A 21,022-nucleotide genomic window follows, 5' to 3' on the forward strand; every position below is an offset into this window, starting at 1 on the left:
CATTGGTGCCAACACAGGCACTTGAGGGACAGTACTTGCTACTGGTTTCCATTTAAACATTGAACATTTGACTCTTTGGATGCAGGCAATTGTGGCCAATTCCTTATCCATCTTATAATCCATCCATCAGAATCATCTCTTTCCCATGTAGAGGCATGAATGTGGGGGATTGTATCAAAGGCCCTGCAGAAGTCCAGGTAGATGATACCAGTTGCTCTTACCTTGTCCACTGATGCAGTCAGTCCATTGCAGAAGGCCACTAGATTAGCCAGGCATGTTTTGGCTTTTGTGAAGCCATAGTGGCCATCTCTAACCACCTCCCTGTCTTCCATATGCTTTGACCTATCTTCCAGGAGGACTTGTTCCATGCTTTTACCAGGCACTGAGATGAGGCTGACTAGCTGGTAGTTCCCAGGGTCCTCCCTATTACCCTTTTAAAAATTATGTATGATATTCCCTTTTCTCCATTCACTGGGGACTTCACCTGACTGCCGTGGGTTTTCAAATGTGACGGAGAATGGCTTAGCAATGGCACCAGCCAATTCATTCAGGACCCTGGGATGCATCAGGTTGGGTCCCATGGAGTTTTGTATGTTTGGGTTCCTCAGAATTATTTTGAACCCAATCTTCTCTGACAATGCACTGCTTGTGCTGGTCCCCATCCCTCATGCCTTCCCCAGAGCATTTTGCTTTTGAGGTGGCCAGGCTTTAAGGAAGGGGATCTGCTTCCTTTGCTTGGTGAGAGCCAGGGCAGTTTTCCTGGCCCCAACGGGGAGGCTGTGCCACACCATACCTGGGGAGACGCCAGCTTGTGCCAGCTGTGGCGTTGCTGTGTCAGTTTGTCCTGGATGGGCCCACCCCAGCAGCAGAATCCGAGGGCAGGGGGTGGCACTGGACCTGCTTCCAGGACAAAGGACGCCCCATTTCAGGGAGTTTCGTCAGGCCCTGTCATGCCCCGCTCTGGTGTGGTGATGTTTCTAGCAGTGGTCTGGCTGCAGTCTTAGAAACAATGCGCTGTACTGTACAGTACCAGATTGTACATCCAAACTATTATTTCCAACATCTCTGGGTTAATTGTAAAACTGTAGTACAAAGGACATTGGGGGTTTGCTGGAGTTTAATTTTAATAGCAAGCCAGTGCCCTTTTAATGACATTTTATACATTTAAATTGGGCATGATCCCTTTGGGAACAGTAATTTTATTCATGGAGATTATGTCTAATTTGAATATAAAAACACCACTAAAAAGATATTGGATTTGCTCTTTTTCACTTGCAGAAGCTTTGGAGTCCAATCTTCCCAGCTGACTGGGCTGTGGTGGATTAAAATAAACAAATAAATAAAAACGCACCGACAACTTCCATCAGGCGAAGCGCAGCACAGGAGCCCTTGCGCTCAGGATGACCCCTGCCCGTCTCCACTTCCCTGCTGCGCCGGTGCAGACGGCAGCGCTGATGGCTGGGAGGGCATGGGGGGAGCCACGGAGTAGCCACAGAGCCACAGCCATGGCCACAGCTGGCAACGCTGCTCAGGGCCGTTTCTGCCCAGCCTCTCGGCCCCTTCTGCTGGCCCGCAGCGATCCCAGAGGACTGCAGACAGAGTTGCCTGCCTGTTTCCTTGAGGAAAATGGTGTGTGACATTGGGTTTTTCATCTGTCTGTCTTTCTGCTTGGCTGCTAGCCCACCTAGCACCTCTGACATCTCTTGGCCAGTGTCAACCAAACTGCTGAAGCTGCAAGGCTCCCAGAACAGAGCCCTGGCAGTTCCCTCTAACTGACGGAAGGTTTGGAGAGGGAAGGGCCGGCAGCCCAGCCTGTGCTGCATTTTGGTGGCAGCAGACCCTCTCACTGGTCTTTTCACATTAATGCTGACCTAGGGATTGGAAGTCTACGTGCAGACTCCTCGGAGGAACATTCGCCTTGCTGCCTGCTGCAGTGAGCGACTCTGCGTGTTGGGCTGCTGCCCAGCGTTAGGGCACCTGTAAACAACCAGCACCGAGAGAAGGGTTCTGCTGCCAGCTTCGGCAGAGTTCAGGTGTTCCGCACGGGGAGGATGCCGAGCGGATGGCTCTCAGGTGGGTAGTGCAGTGCTCTCCATCAGGAGTGCTGCGTGGGGACTTCGGGCCCTGTCACTGCGCCGCACGGCTCGTGGAGTCCCTTGCTGCGGCGAGCACGTGCCCGCATTCCTCATGGCAGGAGGCGCGAGTGGAGGACAACAGTGGGCTTGCAAATGAAAAACAGCCCTGCTCCCACCTGGTGATATGAATAAACCCACCACGGTTTCACAACCCTCAGATCACTGCAGTGCCTGGGGGCAGAAGGGGTCACCTTGCACGCTTGCATTGCGTGGAAGAGGCAGGTCCTGCTAAAGGCCCAGAGCGTGGACCGATTACCAGTGTGGGCCACTTTAAGAAGGCTGAATTAGCACATGGGGTTTTGTGCAGCCCTCCCTGAGCATGGGGCTGCACCCTTCAGCACAGCAGAGATGATAACGGCACTGACACTGACGTGCACCTTCACAAAGCTGCAGCCTCGTCTCCGAGACAGGATAAACTGTTTGGCCTTTGGACAAGATTATTTCTGTTCAGAACAGGATTGTTATCACTTAATTGAAAATAATTATCCAATGCAAATTGGCTTCAAGTTGGCAGGCTGAGTTGAAAAGATGGCGTGTTTCCAAGCTGTCCTGAGGAGAGCTGAGCCAAGCTGCACGGTGGCGAGGTGGGAGGCTAGGACTGTCTGTGGGGCTGAGGGTAGGGCACAGGGGGCAGGTATTCCCTCTGCACCATCCACATCCCACAAGGAAAGTGAGGGTTCTGTCCTGCCTTCCCAGTGCTCTCATCAGGAGTGGCATGGAGGCTCTCCACTACGGCTTTGGAGCTCCTCTTTGCGGGCCTCAGAGTCTCCCCTGCATGGGCAGCATCAATACACCACCAGGAAGACCCAGGCAAGTGGTGTCCTGCTCAGGCACTGGGCAGCAGCGGCAGCCAGCAGACAATGCAGAGGTAGAGGTGCAGCTATGGCCCAGGGCTGGCTCAGAGTTACACGTCGCTGTAAACACACTGGGTACCCTAAGGTCTGGTAAGTAATTTGGTGGAAAAGTGTTGGAGAATGCCATAGTACCTACACAGACCCAGTGAGACCAGTGGGAGTATTGCATCTGGCTTCTCTGCCTGACCTGCTCCCAAGCATAACAGGGAATGTATTAATGAGCCGGTAGCTTGTCGTCGGGGTCTGCACCTGGGATTTCTGCACATGAAAATGCAGCTGTCCTCCTGCTCTTGGGCATTGTATCTGCTCAAAAGATGTCCAAGAGATGAGGACAGCTGGTGCCATAGAGGGTCTGGGCCCCAGCCGGGGCTGTGGAAATCTTCACAGAACCAGGCAGATACGTGCTGTCAGTTGTTCTGACCCAAGACAGCATGTCAAACCTTGTTTGTGTTTGTGCGTCTTCTTCTGAACCTGTTCTTCCTACGTGAAAGCAGCCGATCATTCAACATCTCGTGTGTCAGCACGTGCTTGCCAGAGAATTTCTGGGGACAACTGTCAATCCCTGCATGTTTGTGTCTGTGAGATGCCACCCTACCTCGATCCCCACGGTGCCTGCTGAATCCTCCACTTTTGGGGTCTCTGCTGCCACCCCTGCCTGCAGGTGCCGTGCACCGAGGTCAGACTAGAGAAAGATCTGCCAGGGGATCCTTGCTTGGTGAAATCACCTGGGCGCTTGTCCTGCCCTGACTGAACGTGCTTGGGTACGTGCCTGGTGAGGAGCCTTTGGGCTTCTGTGATGAGGTGGTGGTGCTCTCCCTTTCCGTGTAGTGTGAAGAAAGACAGCGGGGCCAGCAGGAGCCCACAGAGAGGCGCAGCTGTCTGGGGCCATCAGAACCCACAGGGAAAAGCTCACCCCTGTTCTTTGGCTTCCCATTCAAAGAGCAATGCAGAACAGCCCCCAGTGTTGGCAACTTCCTGTTCTGATTTACCACCCTCCTTCTCACACACATGTATGCCTCTTCTTTAAGAACTAGGGTTCTGCCAGTGTGGGCTTACAGCCACGAGCTCTTCATGGCCATTCTGCCCTCGCTGTTTCCTCCTCTCCTTTTTCTCTTTTTCTGCCTGAACAGGTTTGGATTAGACAAGACCTCCCTGAATGTACACAATGCCTCTGCCAATGCACAAATACACTAGAGAATTTTGAGTTTCCGCAACATTTTTTATATGATTCAACCAGACTGGTACAAGGTTAATTAAAAAAAAAAAAATGTTTAAATGCAGTTTCATCAGAAGTGTAAAATGCTTCTGCAGGAATCTCTGTCAGGACTTCGTAAAGATGATAGTGTACTTTAACTGGCAAAGCACAATTAGACACAGTCAAATATTATCCTGGTTAAAGACTATTAATTTTCCTTACATTTGTCATGAATTAATTTTTTCTTGCTATATAAACAGTGTTTCCTTTATGAATACAACTGCTTCCTTTACATTGAAAAATTAAATTTGCTTTGATAATGAACCGAGGTGCTAATAATCATTTTGCAATGCAAAAAAGTGCAATTACTGGCTGCCGTGCCTCGCAGTGCCCCAGCCAGTTGTAACCGTCTGAGAGTCTGCATCTGTACCAGTGAACACAGCCAGGCATTACATGGGGCACAGAGACAAAACCCAGGCCAGCTGGGAGGTGGCGCAGAGCCTGGGGACTGCGTGTGCTCAGTCGGCACCTTCTGTGTCCCCAGCACACCCAGCTGGAAGCTGGGGGGGGATGCACAGCTGTGCCGTGGTCTCCGTGAGACGGACTAAACAGGTTTCTGCTTTGCCACGGTTATCCCTCCAGCTGGCTGTGGGGCTCTTTTTGCCACCTGGGTGGCTGCTGCTTTTCCCACTGCTGCAGTGGGTCTCCTACCTGGGAAGCACCGCTGAGGGTGAGGCAGTCTGTTTGGTGAGCTGTGCAAGCTGCCAGTGGTGCATTCCTGTTACCGCAAAGGGTTTGGGAAGACTATGCCCATGCGATGAGTTTTTCTTTCCCTCTCCAGGACATCTTCATCCATGCCAGAGGCCACAAGCGGAGGTGATGTGCAGCCACTAGCCTGTGTCTTCTTGGTTCAGTCTTCTCTACAGACTGCGGATGGAGCAGCACTGGCACTCTTCTGGAAGTTCCTCAGGCACCCACACTACTGTGAGTACATTTACCTGTCAAGGCACTCACAGGTTAAGCATTAATCTAACTTCCTGTGGCTTTTCCCCATCCATGTGAAAGACAAAGAAGCAGGACTTCTTAGGTATCAAGTCAGCACTCCAACAATGCTGAGGACGGGTATAATCTTCACACAGCATGCAGTTTAGGTAGTGACACTTACCTTTACCTTTCAAACATATTTCAAAAATTTTTAAAGTGCAGAATGTGTGGGTATGTTTTAAAAAATATACTGCTATTATTTTATAGCTTGATGTTGACTTTGTTCTTTTGTTGAAAGTAAGTCATTAAAGGAAAAATTGTAAGACAAAATGAAAAACCATAGTGCATAGAAAATCCACCAGGAGTTCAATAGAAACCTCTTAACATGCAAGCAAAGAGGACGGGAAGGATAAAAGCTTTGCTTGGCCTGCTTCAGCATGTACTGAATTTCTCACACAGTGGGTTTCTTAGAGCTTATGTTCTTCCTAAGCCCTAAGGAACATGATAAAAATGAATTTTTAGAGGACCTACTGATTAGGAAGTCACAGTGCTGGAGACAAGCTTTCATGATGATGTTAGTCCCCTTGCTTTAGCATTGCTTTAGAAACTGCATCCAATGACAATGGTAGCAGCAGTTCATTGAGCAGCCTCATCAATGTGGGCAGCTTCCCTCACTCGTTTGTTGGCTTGAAGTGTGGTATTTTGCCTTGTTTAATACCTCCTGAACAGAGAGGTTCCCAGCCGGAGGACACCTGAGAAGGCTTGCATGACCAGTAACCCTGCTCCTGACACCAGCAGTGTGGTTAGCATGACTAACGATAAAGCGAATATCCATAACGTGTAAGCAGGCTGTTAACGCACACCCCTGCCCCCTTCTCTCCCCCCCCTCTGGCTGCAGGCTGCGGGGATGCCCCCTGCCAGGGTGACAAAGGGCGTTAGTGTCATTGAGACGCGGGTGCTGAGCCCTCGGGAGGTATGGAGAGCACACACTGACAGGGCGCTTGGGCCCACTGCTGGTACCAAGGCCCACATGCGGGGTTGGCAGGAGATGGTGACACTGGTCCTGGGACAGGGAAGCGTAACAGCTCCGGGAGCGCTGTCTGTAGAAGCAGGCAGCTACCAGCCCTAAGGGGGGCTTAGACTGGAGCTGCTGCTGGACGGCAAAACCTGTGCTCCCCTGGTGAACAGGGGCACCTCCGCTGTCGTCTTCCTCCTCCGAGCAGTGACTGGGTGACTGCTGGTCTTTTACATAAAGCCTGAGTCTAGGTTATGGTTGTATCTTGCACTGCTCGATAAGAATTTGACCCAATCTGCAGGGGTCCGGGTGACTGAAAAGCTTGCGTAACTAGTGATTCTACTGTAGTTCTAGAAACTCTGTGCAGCTGTAAGCCATGCTAGGTGCTGGAAATTGTGGATAATAAAATATGCTGATTGTTATTATTATTATTATTTTTTATAATTATAACCACAAACCTGTGGCCAGCCCTCATTCTGCCAAAGATCCATAAAGAAGCTGCCTGTCCTCCGTAATGTTGGGTGATGCTTCCACTGAAGCAAAAGAGGGGACAATCTTTAATTCAGATTATCATTTCAATTCACTCCTCAAATAATCTTCCAAGCAGATGCACACAGTGTGAGCCAAATTCAGTTGTTTTAAAATCAGGAACAGTCCCTTTGCTGGCTTTGGATCATGCTCTTTGCACTCTCACTGCAGTACCTGTAGCAAGAGAGGGAGGTGAGGGTGTTTGGAAGAGCGTCTGCAAGGAACGGATGAGGAAGACGAAAATCTCTTTACAGGTGATGCAGATTTAACTCTGGGAGAGGGACAGCCTCTGGTGTGTTGTTGCTGACTTGCTGGCAGAAGTATGTGTTCCTGTCTAAAAGGTGCCTCTGAAACAGGGCAGCGTGGTAGTGCCCTTTCTTGCTGATTGGGCTGGTTAAACCTGATGCGTTGAGACCTCCCAGTCCACCAACCCATGATAACTGAATTTTGGATTGATTTTTGCACTGGTTGGATCTCAGGGCAAAAACTTAGCACTCTTGGAAGAGCTGCTCACTGACTGCAGATGGAACAAAAGCTGTCATTTGGTAAGAGTAAGATCAGTCCTAAGGTTTGCTGGGCTAGCCAGGTGGCCACGGGCAGGACTTTGGTTGTCACGGGTATAGTCCAGAGCAGCTGAGGAAACAACATGACAAGATGTGAAATCAGTCATTTTTGCCCTGCTCTCTGAAGCACCACTGTGCAATTATACCCACTGCTTTTTGGGATCAGCTCAATAGCTTGTCCAGGTGACCCAGACCCCAACTCTGCTGCCTCCGAGGGGGGGATTAAGCATGTAGGCTTTAGAAGGACAAAACCAGCGCAGCAGATCCGCTTTTTGTGCCATAGTGAGAAAATGGTCCTGAAACAGCATGGCTTTTACCTGTCCTACTGTGCCCTGGTGGGAAATAGTCCTTTTCCTTTTCTTTTTTGGCTAGTCTGAAAACAAAATGAAGTGTTAGTCAGACAAATAGGTCTTAGGGTTTCTGAAGCGGGGAGGCACCATTGTCCTCTGAGCTATGTTTAATGAAGAAGACCCAAGCCAGTGAGCTCCATTGCAAGGCACAGCAAAGCCCCCTAACGCTATGCAAATCACTCTCAGAAAGGTACAACTTCTTGGCCGAGACGGAGAACTGAAAGCTCTGTGTGCTCAGCCAAGTCTGCAGAGCCAGAGGTGTAGCTCTTGCCTGAGTGATGGCATTAACAGAGGCTGGGGCCATGTCTGCTCTTGGTTCCTGGCTATGCAGGCAGGCCTTGGGCGCAAGCATCTGACCAGGCTTTGACTCCGCACCAATAAAGCAGGGAGATAATCCCTCCCTTCTCATCCCACCAGCCTGGGAGGGGGCCAGCATTCAGCCTCAGCATCCATCTGGGCAACATCAGGACATTCAACCCCACCGGCCCACACTGCAGTCTCTGCCTGGGCAGGACTGGGACACATCTCCGTGCTGTGATACCCTGACGCTGCAAGTAGCTCAGGAGTCAAAGCTTTGATGCAGGGACCTCCCAGGGGCAAACAGTCTGACTGGATGGTGAATTGATGGAGAGCAGTCCAGCAGAGAACGACTTAGTGATACTGCAAAATCAGGTATGAATAGGCAAGGTGTGCTTGCAGCTCAGAAAGCCACTCGTACCCTGGGCTGCACCGACAGCGTGGTGGCCAGCAGGGCGAGGGAGGGGATTGTCCCCCTCTGCTCTCGGGAGACCCCACCTGGAGCCCTGCGCTCAGCTCTGGGGCCCCCAGCACAAGGAGGACACAGAAGTGTTAGGGTGAGTCCAGAGGAGGGCCACAGAGGTGATGGGGGGCTGGAGCACCTCTGCTAAAAAGACAGGCTGAGGGAGCTGGGGTTGTTCAGCCTGGAGAAGAGAAGGCTCCGGGGAGACCTCACTGCGAACCTTTCAACATAGAAAGAAGTCTTACAGCAAAGACGTAAGGGGGCCAATAACGATGGGACAAGGAGCAATGGTTTTAAACTGAAAAAAGGCAAGATTTAGATTAGATATTCAGAAGAAATTTTTCCCTCTGAGTGTGGTGAGGCCCTGGCCCAGGCTGCCCCGAGGAGCTGTGGCTGCCCCATCCCTGGCAGTGCCCAAGGCCAGGCCGGATGGGGCTGGGGGCAGCCTGGTCTAGCAGCAGGCATCCGTGCCCATGGCATGGGCTGGAACTGGGTGGTTTGTAAGGTCCCTTCCAACCCAAACCGCTCCATGATTCCATGACTTAGCAAATGCGATGTTGCTTTGGAGAAGACAGGGCCAAGACAGGGCCAAGACTACTGTGATTTACTCAGTGATGGCGCTGGCAGAACAGCGCCAGCCTGGAGGAGGTAGCACAGCTCAGGTCAGGCCATGACGTGACTCTGCACCTCAGCGGTGTAGTTCTCCACATTTTGGCACTGCTTCCAGAAGGACGCTGCTCATGCCTGGTGTTTCCCTGATGGCCTGGCTGGAGACACACACGACGCTGGTGACATCGGAGCGGGTCACCTTTTAGCCTTTACTTTCAGACGTTGGGGCTGTGCATGAGAGCACCAGGCAGGGACGCAGCTACAATACCCCAGGCACCACCAGTGGTGTGCGGGCACATGGGGTGCTTTTTGTCATCTGAAATGCTGGTCATTGCAGCCAGCAGCTGTGTCACGGTGTAGCTCAGACATGCTTGGTTAAATGACTCCCAGCAGATTCTACGATAGCTCATGCTTTTATGTACATATATAAATAATCTATACATACCCACACAACATTTTTTTAAGCAGACTTTAGGGAAAAAGATTGAAAAAGAAGCCAACCTTCTGTTTGACTTTGTTACAAAGACACATTTAATTATTTTCTAATGCACACAAGTATCCTGTGGAGACGTGCACCTCAAATCACAGTAGTCCTTCCTTCTTCAACATTGCTGTGCAGTGACTGCAACAAATGATATACCAAATACTCTCTTCTCCCCTCGTCACTCCTGGGACAACTGCCCCCATTACCAAACAAGACTCTGACCTTTTGATCCATCCATCTTGTCTCCTCCACACAGTCTGGGCTGAGCTACAGCCATTTATTTATTCACGCAATGTAGGTTTCCTTATGCTGCTTTACCAGTGCACATCAACTGTGACCTTGATACACTGTCCTCTCCAGGGATAAGCATGTTTTGCACTCCCAGGCATCTCTGGAGTAAAGAGTGACAGTTCCTTTAAGGAGGGAAAAAATAGCAGGTGGGAGGAATGACAGGCTGAAGTACATTTTAGTTTAATAGGATAAAATGGAGCTTGATGAAAGTAGCCCAATCTTCAAGTCACCTGGTACAGAACAGGATTTTAATGCTGTGCTTTCCTTTCACTAGTCCCTAATGTAGCAATATTTTGGTGGTAGAAAATACATCAACCCTTTTTGTCATGTTCCTTATCGTGTCCTTTTCATCTAATCCAAAAACGTTTTCACCTTTATTATTTTTGCACTAAGTTCTGTAAAATTCATTTGTTGTTTGACAGAAAACCTACTGATAGTTACGGGAGGCACCGATTACCAGCGACAGCCTGCTGGTGCTGAATGCAAACTTTTTTGTTTCAAGTAGCACAAGGAAGAGACCCATGAATGGAGCCCTGCAGCACAGCCACGAAAAGCCGAGCACATAGGCCGGACACTCTTGGTATGGGTTCCCCAGCAGGTAAGCAAAAATGATTTCCTTACCTGTCCACATAGAGTTTGTTGACTGTGGGGGAACAGACTCACTCATGGCTGGGTGTATACAGCATCCAACACATCGATCTCCTGGGAAGCATGGTTCCTGCTACAGTCCTGCTGGCTGGCATGAGACAAATCCTTCTTGTCTTATTACATTCTTCCACATGTAATAAGGCTCCAGTGCTCAGTGTGAGGTAAGGTTTCGAAGCTGGAGCTCAATACACTGGTTACGATATGTAAGGAAATGAGTTTGAGGCAGCCCAGTGCTACCGTAGGTTGGAGACCAATTATTGCAGACATGACAGTCCAGTGCACCTGGTGGGATGTAAACTGTCTTGGTTCTACTACTATTAATTCCAGTAGTATCTGGCCATGGACGTGTCTGACCCCATTCTGCCCAGCAGCAGAGCAGGACACTGCTGCTGATGTGGAAGAGAGGGCAGGATGAATCTGCTCTGTCTTCTCCAGCTTATGTTTTTCCAACTCCTACTTCAACCATGCCAGCAAGACTCCATGCCTGACTCAGACAATCCTTTGCAGTCCTCTGCTACCTTTATTTACCATTTTAAGGTCTTTTTTCCTAGTGTCTTATCTACACCTTTCTCACTGTATATTAAGACTGTGTATTGTTGTCCTACTCACCCATGTTAAGAAAGGCTGTCTTCCTTTGTGTGTTATTTACACACCTCCTTTTCTCTAGGGAAAAATAAAAATAAATAAAAGTGCCTCATCCATTTCAGTCTTTTTATGCTAGCTGCATTATCTGGACCCTCTGATTCTAGCCACTATGCAGCAAGTTTGCTCTGTCTTGAAGTGCCATGCCTGACAGAAGTCAGTCCTTGGGCTGGTATCTTAACCTGCCATGACCAAAATGGAACTGTGGTTACTACTCCACTTTGTATACACTGCTGTATTGTCTTGTTTCTTTTGCTACAGCTTTTCTGTCTCATGTTCAGCCTGGGAGCTTCACTGCAGCCTCACTTCCCTGTCAGTTCCTGGCCTTCAATCTGCACTGTTGCTAGAGGGAGTTTTTTCATCCAGCTCCCATCTGTTTCCAAATTTTGCTGTTTCACCTTTTTCTCTTCCCATGGTCCCAAATATCCCACATTCTCTGTGCTTTAACTCACTGTCTTGCAACCACACACAACAGACATCTACCGCAGCAAAAGCCAGGCTAGACATCTGCAGGACAGGGCAGCTGCTGTAGTCAGAGAGAAAGCCAGAAATGCTCTCCACACAAATATGTGATTTGATGCTTGCAATATTCACTGCCACAGAGGACACAGCGTACTGCCAGGCTTCTGTGGGTTCACCCAAGCACTTGCATAAGTTACCAACCATGCTTAAACTTTTCACCCTTAGCTTCCCAAAACATTTCGGGCTCAATAGCACATACACGAATTTGAAAAAATCCATAAAAGAGTCCCAAGGTAAAACAGGTTGGCTGAGTTACAGTAGCCACACACCTTAATTTTAGAGGGAAGAGTCACAGAACACCCTCAGTCATTTCACATCAGAATACCACCTTAAATTGCACACGGGCAACCTGAAGACATCTATATCTCTTAAACACAATGCTGTCCCTGATACTGATAGATACTATATATATCAAATATAAATATTCCATTATCATAGAATCATAGAATAGTTTGGTTAGGTTTGGAATGGACCTTAAAGGTCCTCTAATTCCAACCCCCTGCCATGGGCAGGGACACCTCCCAGCAGCCCAGGCTGCCCCCAGCCCCATCCAGCCTGGCCTTGGGCACTGCCAGGGATGGGGCAGCCACAGCTCCTCTGGGCAGCCTGGGCCTGGGCCTCACCCCCTCATAGTAGAGAAGTTCTTCCTTATATCTAATCTAAACCCACTGTCTTTTAGTTTTAAGCCCTTACCCCCTGTCCTATCCCTACACCCCCTGACAAGGAGTCCCTCCCCAGCCTTCCTGTAGCCCCCTTTAGGTATTGGAAAGTTGTTATAAGATCTCCCCAGAGCCTTCTCTTCTCTAGGATGAACAACCCCGAACCCCTCAGCCTGTCCTCATAGGGGAGGTGCTCCAGCCCTTCATCATCTCTGTGGCCTCCTATGGACTCCCTTCCATGTCCTTGTGCTGGGGCCCCAGAGCTGAGTGCAGGGCTCCAGGTGGGGTCTCCCGAGAGCAGAGCAGAGGGGAACAATCCCCTCCCTCGCCCTGCTGGCCACCATGCTGTCGGTGCAGCCCAGGGTATGGGTGGCTTTCTGAGCTGCAAGCACACCTTGCTGGCTCATGGTGAGGTTCTTGTCCACCAACACCCCCAGGTCCTTCTCCTCAGGGCTGCTCGCGATCCATTCTCTGCCCAGCCTGGATTTGTGCTTGGGATTGCCCCAGCCCAGATGCAGGGCCTTGCACGTGGCCTTGAACCTCATGAGGTTCTCACAGGCCCACCTCTCAGGCCTGCCAAGGCATCCACCCCTTCCTGCCAGCACGTCAGCCACGCCACAGAGCTTGCTGGTTTTGGCACACTTGGTGAGGGTGCACTCAGTTCCACCGTCCACCTCGCTGACAAAGATGTTAAATAATACTGGTCCTGGTATCAGCCCCTGAGGGACACCACTTGGTGGTGGTCTCAATTTGGACGTTGACGTGCTGACTGCAACTCTCTGAGAGCTGCATCCAGGCAATTCCTTATCCACTGACTCGTCCATTCATGTCTCTACAATTTACAGAGAAGGATGTTGAGTGGGATAGTATCAAATGCTTTGCACAACTCCAGGTAGATGACATCAGTTGCTCTTCCCTTCTTCTTATTAATTAATTAAATTACAAATTACTTTAACATAAATATACGAAAGATAAAAAGAACGTGTATAGCAGCCTTACTAGCATGGCAGTATTAATATTTTTATACTTTTATACTTTGAGTATAAAAGTGTTGAGAGTTTTCAACGTATAACATTGTTCCATTGCCAGTCACCTCTGACACTGCTAACACGTCAGCACATTAGGCCATTGCATAACGCCTGGATGAAATGTACATTGCACTTCCTAGCAGGTTTCTTGGCAAATGAGGGACTGAATACTGGAGTGAGGGTATTCAGAGGCAGAGGCTCAGGGATCTCCATGGGGAACATCTCAAGAGGCATGCTACCCAGGTGACCACCAGAAAAACATCCCTCTGGTGTTCATGGTTAAGAGTGACTGTCTACTTCCTTTTACAACACACAACACAGCACCTGTAAAACACCTCATAAACAGACTGAGGACTCATCTCCCTCTCTTAGATGCTATTGCAGTTTGCCATTTTCTCCTTTGTCTCTTGGACACTGTTGGAAGCACAGCTGCTTCAGTTTTGTGGGAATGAAACAGAAAACTCCCTGTTCTTGATGTTCTTCATGGTGTACCTGAAAAGCCTCCAGAGCATGGACACAATATTCTACAGTGAATAGAATGATGAGGCCACAATTTCACTGAGTCATTTTTATATTAGACCAAAAGCAAGCCAAGCCAAGCCAGCAGAAAAACAAACAAACAAACAAACAAACAAACAAACACACTACTGAATATTTGCTTCAAAAACAGTGGAGAAAATAATTGTGGGGGCTTCCCTAAAATATACCTAACCACAGCTAGGGGCAGTTCTCCATTCTCTGTTTTTGTACTTATGTGTTTTCTAATTATCTCTAGAGGTAGAACAACCAAATATGCAATATTCTGAGACCAGTCATACAGTCACCCTTAGGGCACTGTTGATGTACAGGCCTGTTACATACTCCCAGACAGGGGTAACTCCTGATGTCTGAGCCATCCATCTTCTGTAGAATTTCCTGTGGGAATACCCTACACTTCTGTCCGAAGAAGTGCTAAGGGACAGAATTGCAAGGACACAGTCTCCTGAGCTTTTACTCACCTCATGATGACTTTGCTGGCCATGTCATTAAATTGACGCATTGGAAAAGTTGGAGTTGACCTCAATACTTAATCCAAAACTCTTCTTCCCTATTTACCAGTCTGCATGCTGTTATAGTTCAAGGCTGCTGGAGACTTCTGTTCAAATGCAACTGTGAACTCATAAGTAAAAAGGGATGCAAAACACAACAGATGGGATGAGCTTCAATGTTAGGGGCAAGTCTTTTCAGGAGTGAATTTATTATTTTTTAAAATTAGGGCTAAATGTGATTTATTTTTTAAATAACAAAACAAAGTTTTCAATCAAGTAACGGATGAAGTTAGGCAAAAATAAATTTCAGTTCACAGAATCACAGTTGCCAAGAAGGACGCACTTAGGCAAAATTGGGCATTAGCTTCCCAAGTATTATGTAAGTTTAGGTCTGCTCCAAACACCTCTGAGAGGAATTGATATGGCCACTGAAATTCTAGTGTTCTTGGTGGGGACCTTGCCATAAAAAAAGCTGATGAATTCAAGGAGTGTGAAATAGCACTGGCAGAAAGACTGCCCCCAATTTTTCTAGCGTAGTTACCCTTCAGATGTCTTCTCCTCAGACACAGCCTTGCATCTGTACAAGTTACAAATTCTTTCCAATTCTGAAACACAACGGTAGCCAAAGTCCAATTTCTTAGTAAGCAGTAAGGCATGACATGTACTTTTGTGAAAAATGTGCTGTTAGTTACTATCTCTTGATTAGCAAAAGTGATGTTATTGTATAGTATAGGTCATACACCAGTAACATATAGGTCATATCTTATTGAAAACCAGAAAATCTCTTGTCAAGGATGATGTATTTCCACATCAAGAAAGAGAAGCAGATACCATCTTCTTAGGTAGTTCTGCTTGCCAATGCAAGACACCCTAGAACAAACCAACATTTATTGGGTATCCCTCATGTAAAGTTTTATTTGGATTATTCATTTGTTCAAACATTTACTGTTACAAAGCTTTTAACAACATAACTGTTCAACTCCAGAGTACAAAAATAACTGTCTTAAAAAATTTAAATTACTAAATTTTAACACATTTAAGTCTGGAATCAAATACACTTTTAATGCTCTGCTCTCATTTCTGCAGAAACAACTTCCACACCAAGGGGAGCAAGGACATATTTGAGATGTAAACTCTGTTCCATTTTCTCAGCTGCTTTCTCCTGCTGTGCTGAGTAGTCAGCACTGACAGGGAATGGGCTCACTCAGACCTCACCTGTGCTCAGCACCCAGTTCTGTGGCACCGATGGTGACAGACTTATGGCATCACACTGCAGAGTGAGGTGGAGACTGGCATGTCCCAAAGTGCGAGGCTGTAATTTCACAGCACCTTCCAGGAGGCACAGAAGTGGAGCGCTGAGAATGCACTCAGCTGTGCATTGGAGAGGACTGAGTGACTGAGTAGAACATACATATCCCCGTGTGTCTCCCCAACTCCCTCTAATGTGAAAGCCTCCCTGCAGCATCAGGTCTGAGGGACTGCACTGCTGAGAAGCAGATCCTGCTCTGACAGGTAAAGCAACATCTCATCAGCGAAGAAACAAAGCCTATCAAACCCCAAACCCTGCACGAGCACCCTCCCTCCTTCCCACTCCCTCCCATTAGAAGCAAACAAAATAAATTTACAGCCTACCCTGGGATTGCTGAAAAGTGAGTCATTCCAGACACGAGCATTAAAAACTCCCTGTCAAGTGAACAGTTCACAACAGACAAAGCATCCCTTTTGGGAACAGGGATGGATGCTTCTTGTGTGACTTGTACCTGGGCATGCCCACCCAGATTCAGAGACATATTTTAATTTGGTGTGTAAAGAGGGACAATAATAAAATCAGGCAGAGCCAGACCTAGTAAACAGCAGTGCTGCCCATCTACTTCCTCATCAGCAGAAGGATTTCTGTTTAGACTTTTTCCTCCTCTGTTTTATGAGGAATAAATTCTCATTGATATCAGGACCAGCATCTTTCTGTTTTTTCCTTTTCTTCTTCCTTTTAGCAGCTTCCAGAAACTCCCGGGCATACTCTTTCTTGCTGCCACGTGCCTGGAAAATGGACTTGTGATGTTTTTTGCTGCCCTTAGATGTCTGCTTTTCATACTCCCTAGGGAAGTCCTCCTCCATCTTGTGGCCCCTATCAACATCACTTCTGTGTTTCTTTGCTCTGGGTTTGTCTGCCTGGGACTTCCTTGTCTTTCTGTGATACTCATAATCTTTGTTATGTTTACCATGTTCTTTACAAGGCTTTTTCTTTTTCTTATGGATGTATCCCCCGTGTTTTTCTTCCTGCCACGGTATCTCTGACTGTAGTGGCAGAAGGCCGGCTTCTTGTAGTTCTGCAAAACAGATCAGCTTATTTCAGAAAAGCTAAAACCTAGTGCCCAAGCCATCAGAACTGTCTCTGTGTATAGAGTCAGTACAACCACCTGTTTTCTCTGACAGATTTTTTTCATGGTGTTTCTTTTTTCTGTCAACAGACAAGAATCTTAACAAATTACAGTCTAATCCTGCTAGATTATTACAACTTTAATATGAGTGGATTTTTAGAACTAAACCATGTGACAACACTCACCTAGTTACTTTGACACAATAAATTTCTATGATACACAGGTGAATAAAGTCACAATTCTTTTACTACCCCAGACTACATTTTCAAATTCCTATAGCTTTTCTCAAATCACAAAAATAATCCTGCAGTATTTCAGAAAGTAGCAAGCACAAAAGAAAATATTTAAAAGAACTGAAAAGCAAATGTATGTCCCCAAACATTCTGTACCTGCAATCTTTCTTTTTAATCTGTTTGCTCTCCTCTTGAGATCGCATTCATCATCATAGTAGTGGATGAACGGAGAAGAGGGGAACGTGCTCCCATGCATCCGCTTTTCTAAGCACTCCTGCAAAACACATTTTAAATCACTATAGACGTGGCTGAGTTTTATGGGAAAGGGAATGGGCTGGATTCTGCAGGTGCTGGTCTGTACCTATGGAGGATGTGGCAAACAATTCTTTAAACACTGATAATTTCAGAGTTCCAACAATCCTTCCTGCATACAAGACAAACATGCATTCCAGGAGACAAACTGTAGTCCTCTTGCAGAAAGTGGAAGGATTCTCATGTCTTTCCACAATTAATACAGATATATAGCAGTCTTAAAAGCAGGGGACTAGAAGGAGGCAAACGTGAAGTAAACAGGAGGCAAATTAGGAAATGCACTGTTAGATCTCGGGAACAAGGCTATCCTGCCTATAGCTGGACCAGGTTCCACCACCACCTGCTTTCACTGCTTCTTATTGCTCCCTCTGGTCTCATAGCACGACCACGTGCCTTGTCTCTTCGAAAGCCAAATACCTCTAATTGCAGGAAAGCTTTTTTAGGTTGTATCATTTCAGGGGAAAGTATGGGGGCATCCTTTTAACACAGCAAGAACTGCAGGACTATGCTTGCTATCTGTCGTGCTTTGTAGTATCATGTCTCTTCTTCTTGGACACTGCCCAAATCTAATGAACTCTGGGTCTGGACATTCCCAAGAAACTTTCAGGAGCTTTCAGTCACCACGTCTCCACCATAAGCTTTCCTTCCAGTGTTTACTACTTCTACCATACCGTACCTCTAGCCCTCCCTTTCCCTGTGTGTCCTCCTGTGTCTTCCCCTTTCCTTTTCAGAGACACAATACATCAAAAATGCATTTCATGTGTGTCATATTTCTCAGCTTCTATTTGCTCTTTGCTTGGCTGAAATTATATGAAGAATCATGTTACTCTTTGTGGTGTCTGCCAAAAAGGTATCGTTAGATCAAGTGACAATGGATCATCTCCACGTGCATGGATGAGTGCGGACAAGCAAAGGCATCTCAAAGCTGGAGCCCGTGTCTGCAAGCTCCAGCCCTACCAGGCTGTGAATTCAGGCTGAAAGGGACCTAGGAGAGGGTGTTCAAGTCCACCTGTCACCTGAGGCTGTTCTCAGTAGCTATCCATCTAAGATATACATACCCTAGAAGACAGGCTGGATTTCACTCTAAACACCTTAACCACTCAGCTGTAGTGGACACCCAGCATGTGCTGCAAAGAAACATCCCCTCTCACCTTTCCCAGTTCCTCCATTTACCACTTCAGATTTAAGAGGAAAGGAAAGCAGTGAAATGACACTTGAAATACCTGTGTTTTATGTGAATGAAACTTAAGAGTGGCCTTTAGGCAGGGCACAAAGCTGTCTATTTTGAATAAAAGAAAGAAAATTATCCCTAAACATTGCCAAGGAGCTTACTGAAGATAACACAGATTAGCTTTACACAGGAGTATGCAAAGATTTATTCTTCTTTCTGTGATATCTGTGAAATGTAGTGTTTGAGATGCCGCATGAAATCTTGGGCTGCAGAAATACAGCCTTTTCATTATTTTTTTATGCTGTTAATTTGTTGACAGCGATACATTAGTGAATGAAATGCACATACCACCAAAATCAGAACTCATATTTTCCTCTGTTACTTCACTTCACTGAAAAATCAACTCAGCAATGTCTGTGCACTGCTATATCCTTCCCTCCCAAGTAAGCTGCCACTGCTGCCATTCACTTTGTACTGCTAAATACTCTTGGGTCAGTCTTCACCATTGGAGGTAACATACAGAGGATGGAAAGGAGAGCCTGCTACCAACCTGCAGGAGAAATTTCTGTGTGCCTGGCATATTAGGATGTGAATGCAAGGCACATCTGCAGGTACTGTATAGTTCCTTAACTCTGCTGCCTTAAAAACTTGCTGCAGCCTGAATAATGCCATAGGCTGTTGCTGATTAATTTACTTTCCCTCTTAACTCTCACTGCATGAATTCAGACACTGATTTTGAGCTCACTTTTCTTAGCCAGTGAGAGGTACAAATCTCAAATGCATTGCCTGTCCAGCTGGATCACCATAAAGATGAATGCACAGACCCTCTAGTCCAATTTCTTCAGCCATTTGTGTAAAGAAGGTTTAGTGATTTGAAGGCAAATACTTGGTTATCATTATATAATGCAATGTGCACCCTGGATGTTTTTCTACATGCATATTGAAAGATCTGGTGAGTGTTTCTGCCTTTCTGTGTTATTACTGACTTCTTCATTTTCATTCAGTCATCGCTGAGGCTACTTCTGCTCCTTGTATGCTAGTAAGAATACTACTTTATTTTCTTTAAACTTTGATAGCCATAAAATGTTGACCGTGAGTCATTTTATGCCCTTATTCATTTTATACAGTTTCTACCTTTTCCATTCAAGTAATGACTATCATCTCCTCCCACATATTTACTAACTGTTTTTAAAGCAGTCTTATTTGTAACCATGTATTGCTGCTTTCCTCGAATGACATTTTTTGAGAACTTAGTGAAACACTCCTTACCCATTGCCAGCAATCAGTCTCATTTTTTGTTCAAGCCTGTCAATTCAGTTTTTATTGTATATGCTCATTTTAGTGTATATACTACTAGTAATGGCTTTGTTCTGTTTTTCTTTAACAGGACTGGTTTCAGTCGTTCAGAAAGGTTTCATCCTTCAAAAAAGGTTGTATTCAAGACTCAAGTCTTGAATACAAGCTAGTTTGTATGACTAAAGGTCTCACACGGTCACCAGATGTGTAGCCATGTCTTAAGGAAACACCTTGCACCTGAGGTTGAAGATTTGTACTCACACACCACAGCCAAGGTAGTGCCTGTAGTGCTTGCAGTGCTCACAGGTAATGTCAGGCTGCTGACACATTTCTTACCTAGCTTGGATTGCAAGAGCTGCTTATTTCCTGGCTCTTCCAAGCCATCTCTGAGAACTGAAACACAACCATAATGTCTGTGACGGCCTCATATCACTCAAAGAGGAAGTAACACTAATTTTCTGGAATATTTGTGTTTGCTGGACTTATTCCATTAAAATAACTAATTTTTGTTTCAGATATTTGCAGGTGCAGAGCTACACTTATGATGATGGGAGGCTAAGCAAAGGTGCTAAACATTAGGAACCAATCCTAGAAGATGCAGCACATCTCCATTTCTTGCTGCTCATAATGTCCACCTCCACCATGTTTCGTACCTTACAGAAGATTGACATTAAGTTCAATTCAGCTACCAATTAAGGTCCCTCAAAAGCAGGCAAATGGAAAATTCCTAAAATGGAAATTCAAATAGTTGGGTTGATTGTGGCGAAAGACCTTACATGATGTTGAACATGGCAGCAAGGCACTACTATTTCACTTCATGAGCCATGGAAAAAAATAGGAAAAAATATAGCTCTGCTTTGTAACTGTCCATTTTCCAATGAATATTTTTTCTCCCAACAGTCCAATTTTGACTTAGGCTTTAAAAAACAAATTGATAACCTGACATAGTAACTTTTCTTTTTCTCTATATCTTTAAAATTAGATGTGTGAAATCACTGTACAATGGCCTCCACTGATTTCAACATTACAAACTCACAAATGTTTCATTAGAGCATCCCTTTGTATAGCATTAGCTTGACTCTTCCAGCTCCTTTCTCCTTTCATGATCTACAGAAGAGGAATGAATTTCTGCTCCAGGGATGCACTCAACACTGAGGTAGAGGTTGCTGAGACTTACATATCCAAAATGTCCTTTCCGGGAACAGTTGTAGCAGTACACTACAGCCGACTGCTCAAAGTGAGAACTGGCTGCCTTGATTGGTCCTGGTTTTGTCTGTAAGATGGAAATTGGTGAGAATTAGGCCTGGCAGTTTTCCGAATACTGAATTAAAAATAAA

General features: G+C 46.5%; 2 protein-coding genes across 4 annotated transcripts in view; both read right to left on the reverse strand.

Annotated features, from left to right (window-relative positions):
- SLC25A51 (solute carrier family 25 member 51) overlaps nucleotides 1-21,022 on the reverse strand; it is a 411,938-nt gene that overhangs the window by 85,047 nt on the left and 305,869 nt on the right. The gene's annotated exons all lie outside the window — the stretch shown is intronic.
- Nucleotides 12,506-21,022, reverse strand: part of ZCCHC7 (zinc finger CCHC-type containing 7) — a 119,047-nt gene continuing 110,530 nt past the window's right edge. For 2 of the 3 annotated variants that reach the window (XM_066987730.1, XM_066987731.1), the window contains exons 9-11: nucleotides 20,863-20,958; nucleotides 17,063-17,180; nucleotides 12,507-16,622 (exon numbers count right to left, since the gene is read on the reverse strand). In XM_066987730.1, the coding sequence (XP_066843831.1) occupies nucleotides 16,174-16,622; nucleotides 17,063-17,180; nucleotides 20,863-20,958 (663 nt within the window). In that variant the 3' untranslated portion in view covers nucleotides 12,507-16,173. Of the gene's footprint in view, nucleotides 16,623-17,062; nucleotides 17,181-20,862; nucleotides 20,959-21,022 lie in introns of all 3 variants that reach the window. The other variant, XM_066987732.1, reaches the window with a different exon arrangement.

The sequence above is a fragment of the Anser cygnoides genome, chromosome Z, assembly GCF_040182565.1.
Source record: "Anser cygnoides isolate HZ-2024a breed goose chromosome Z, Taihu_goose_T2T_genome, whole genome shotgun sequence".
Classification (NCBI taxonomy): Eukaryota; Metazoa; Chordata; class Aves; order Anseriformes; family Anatidae; genus Anser; species Anser cygnoides.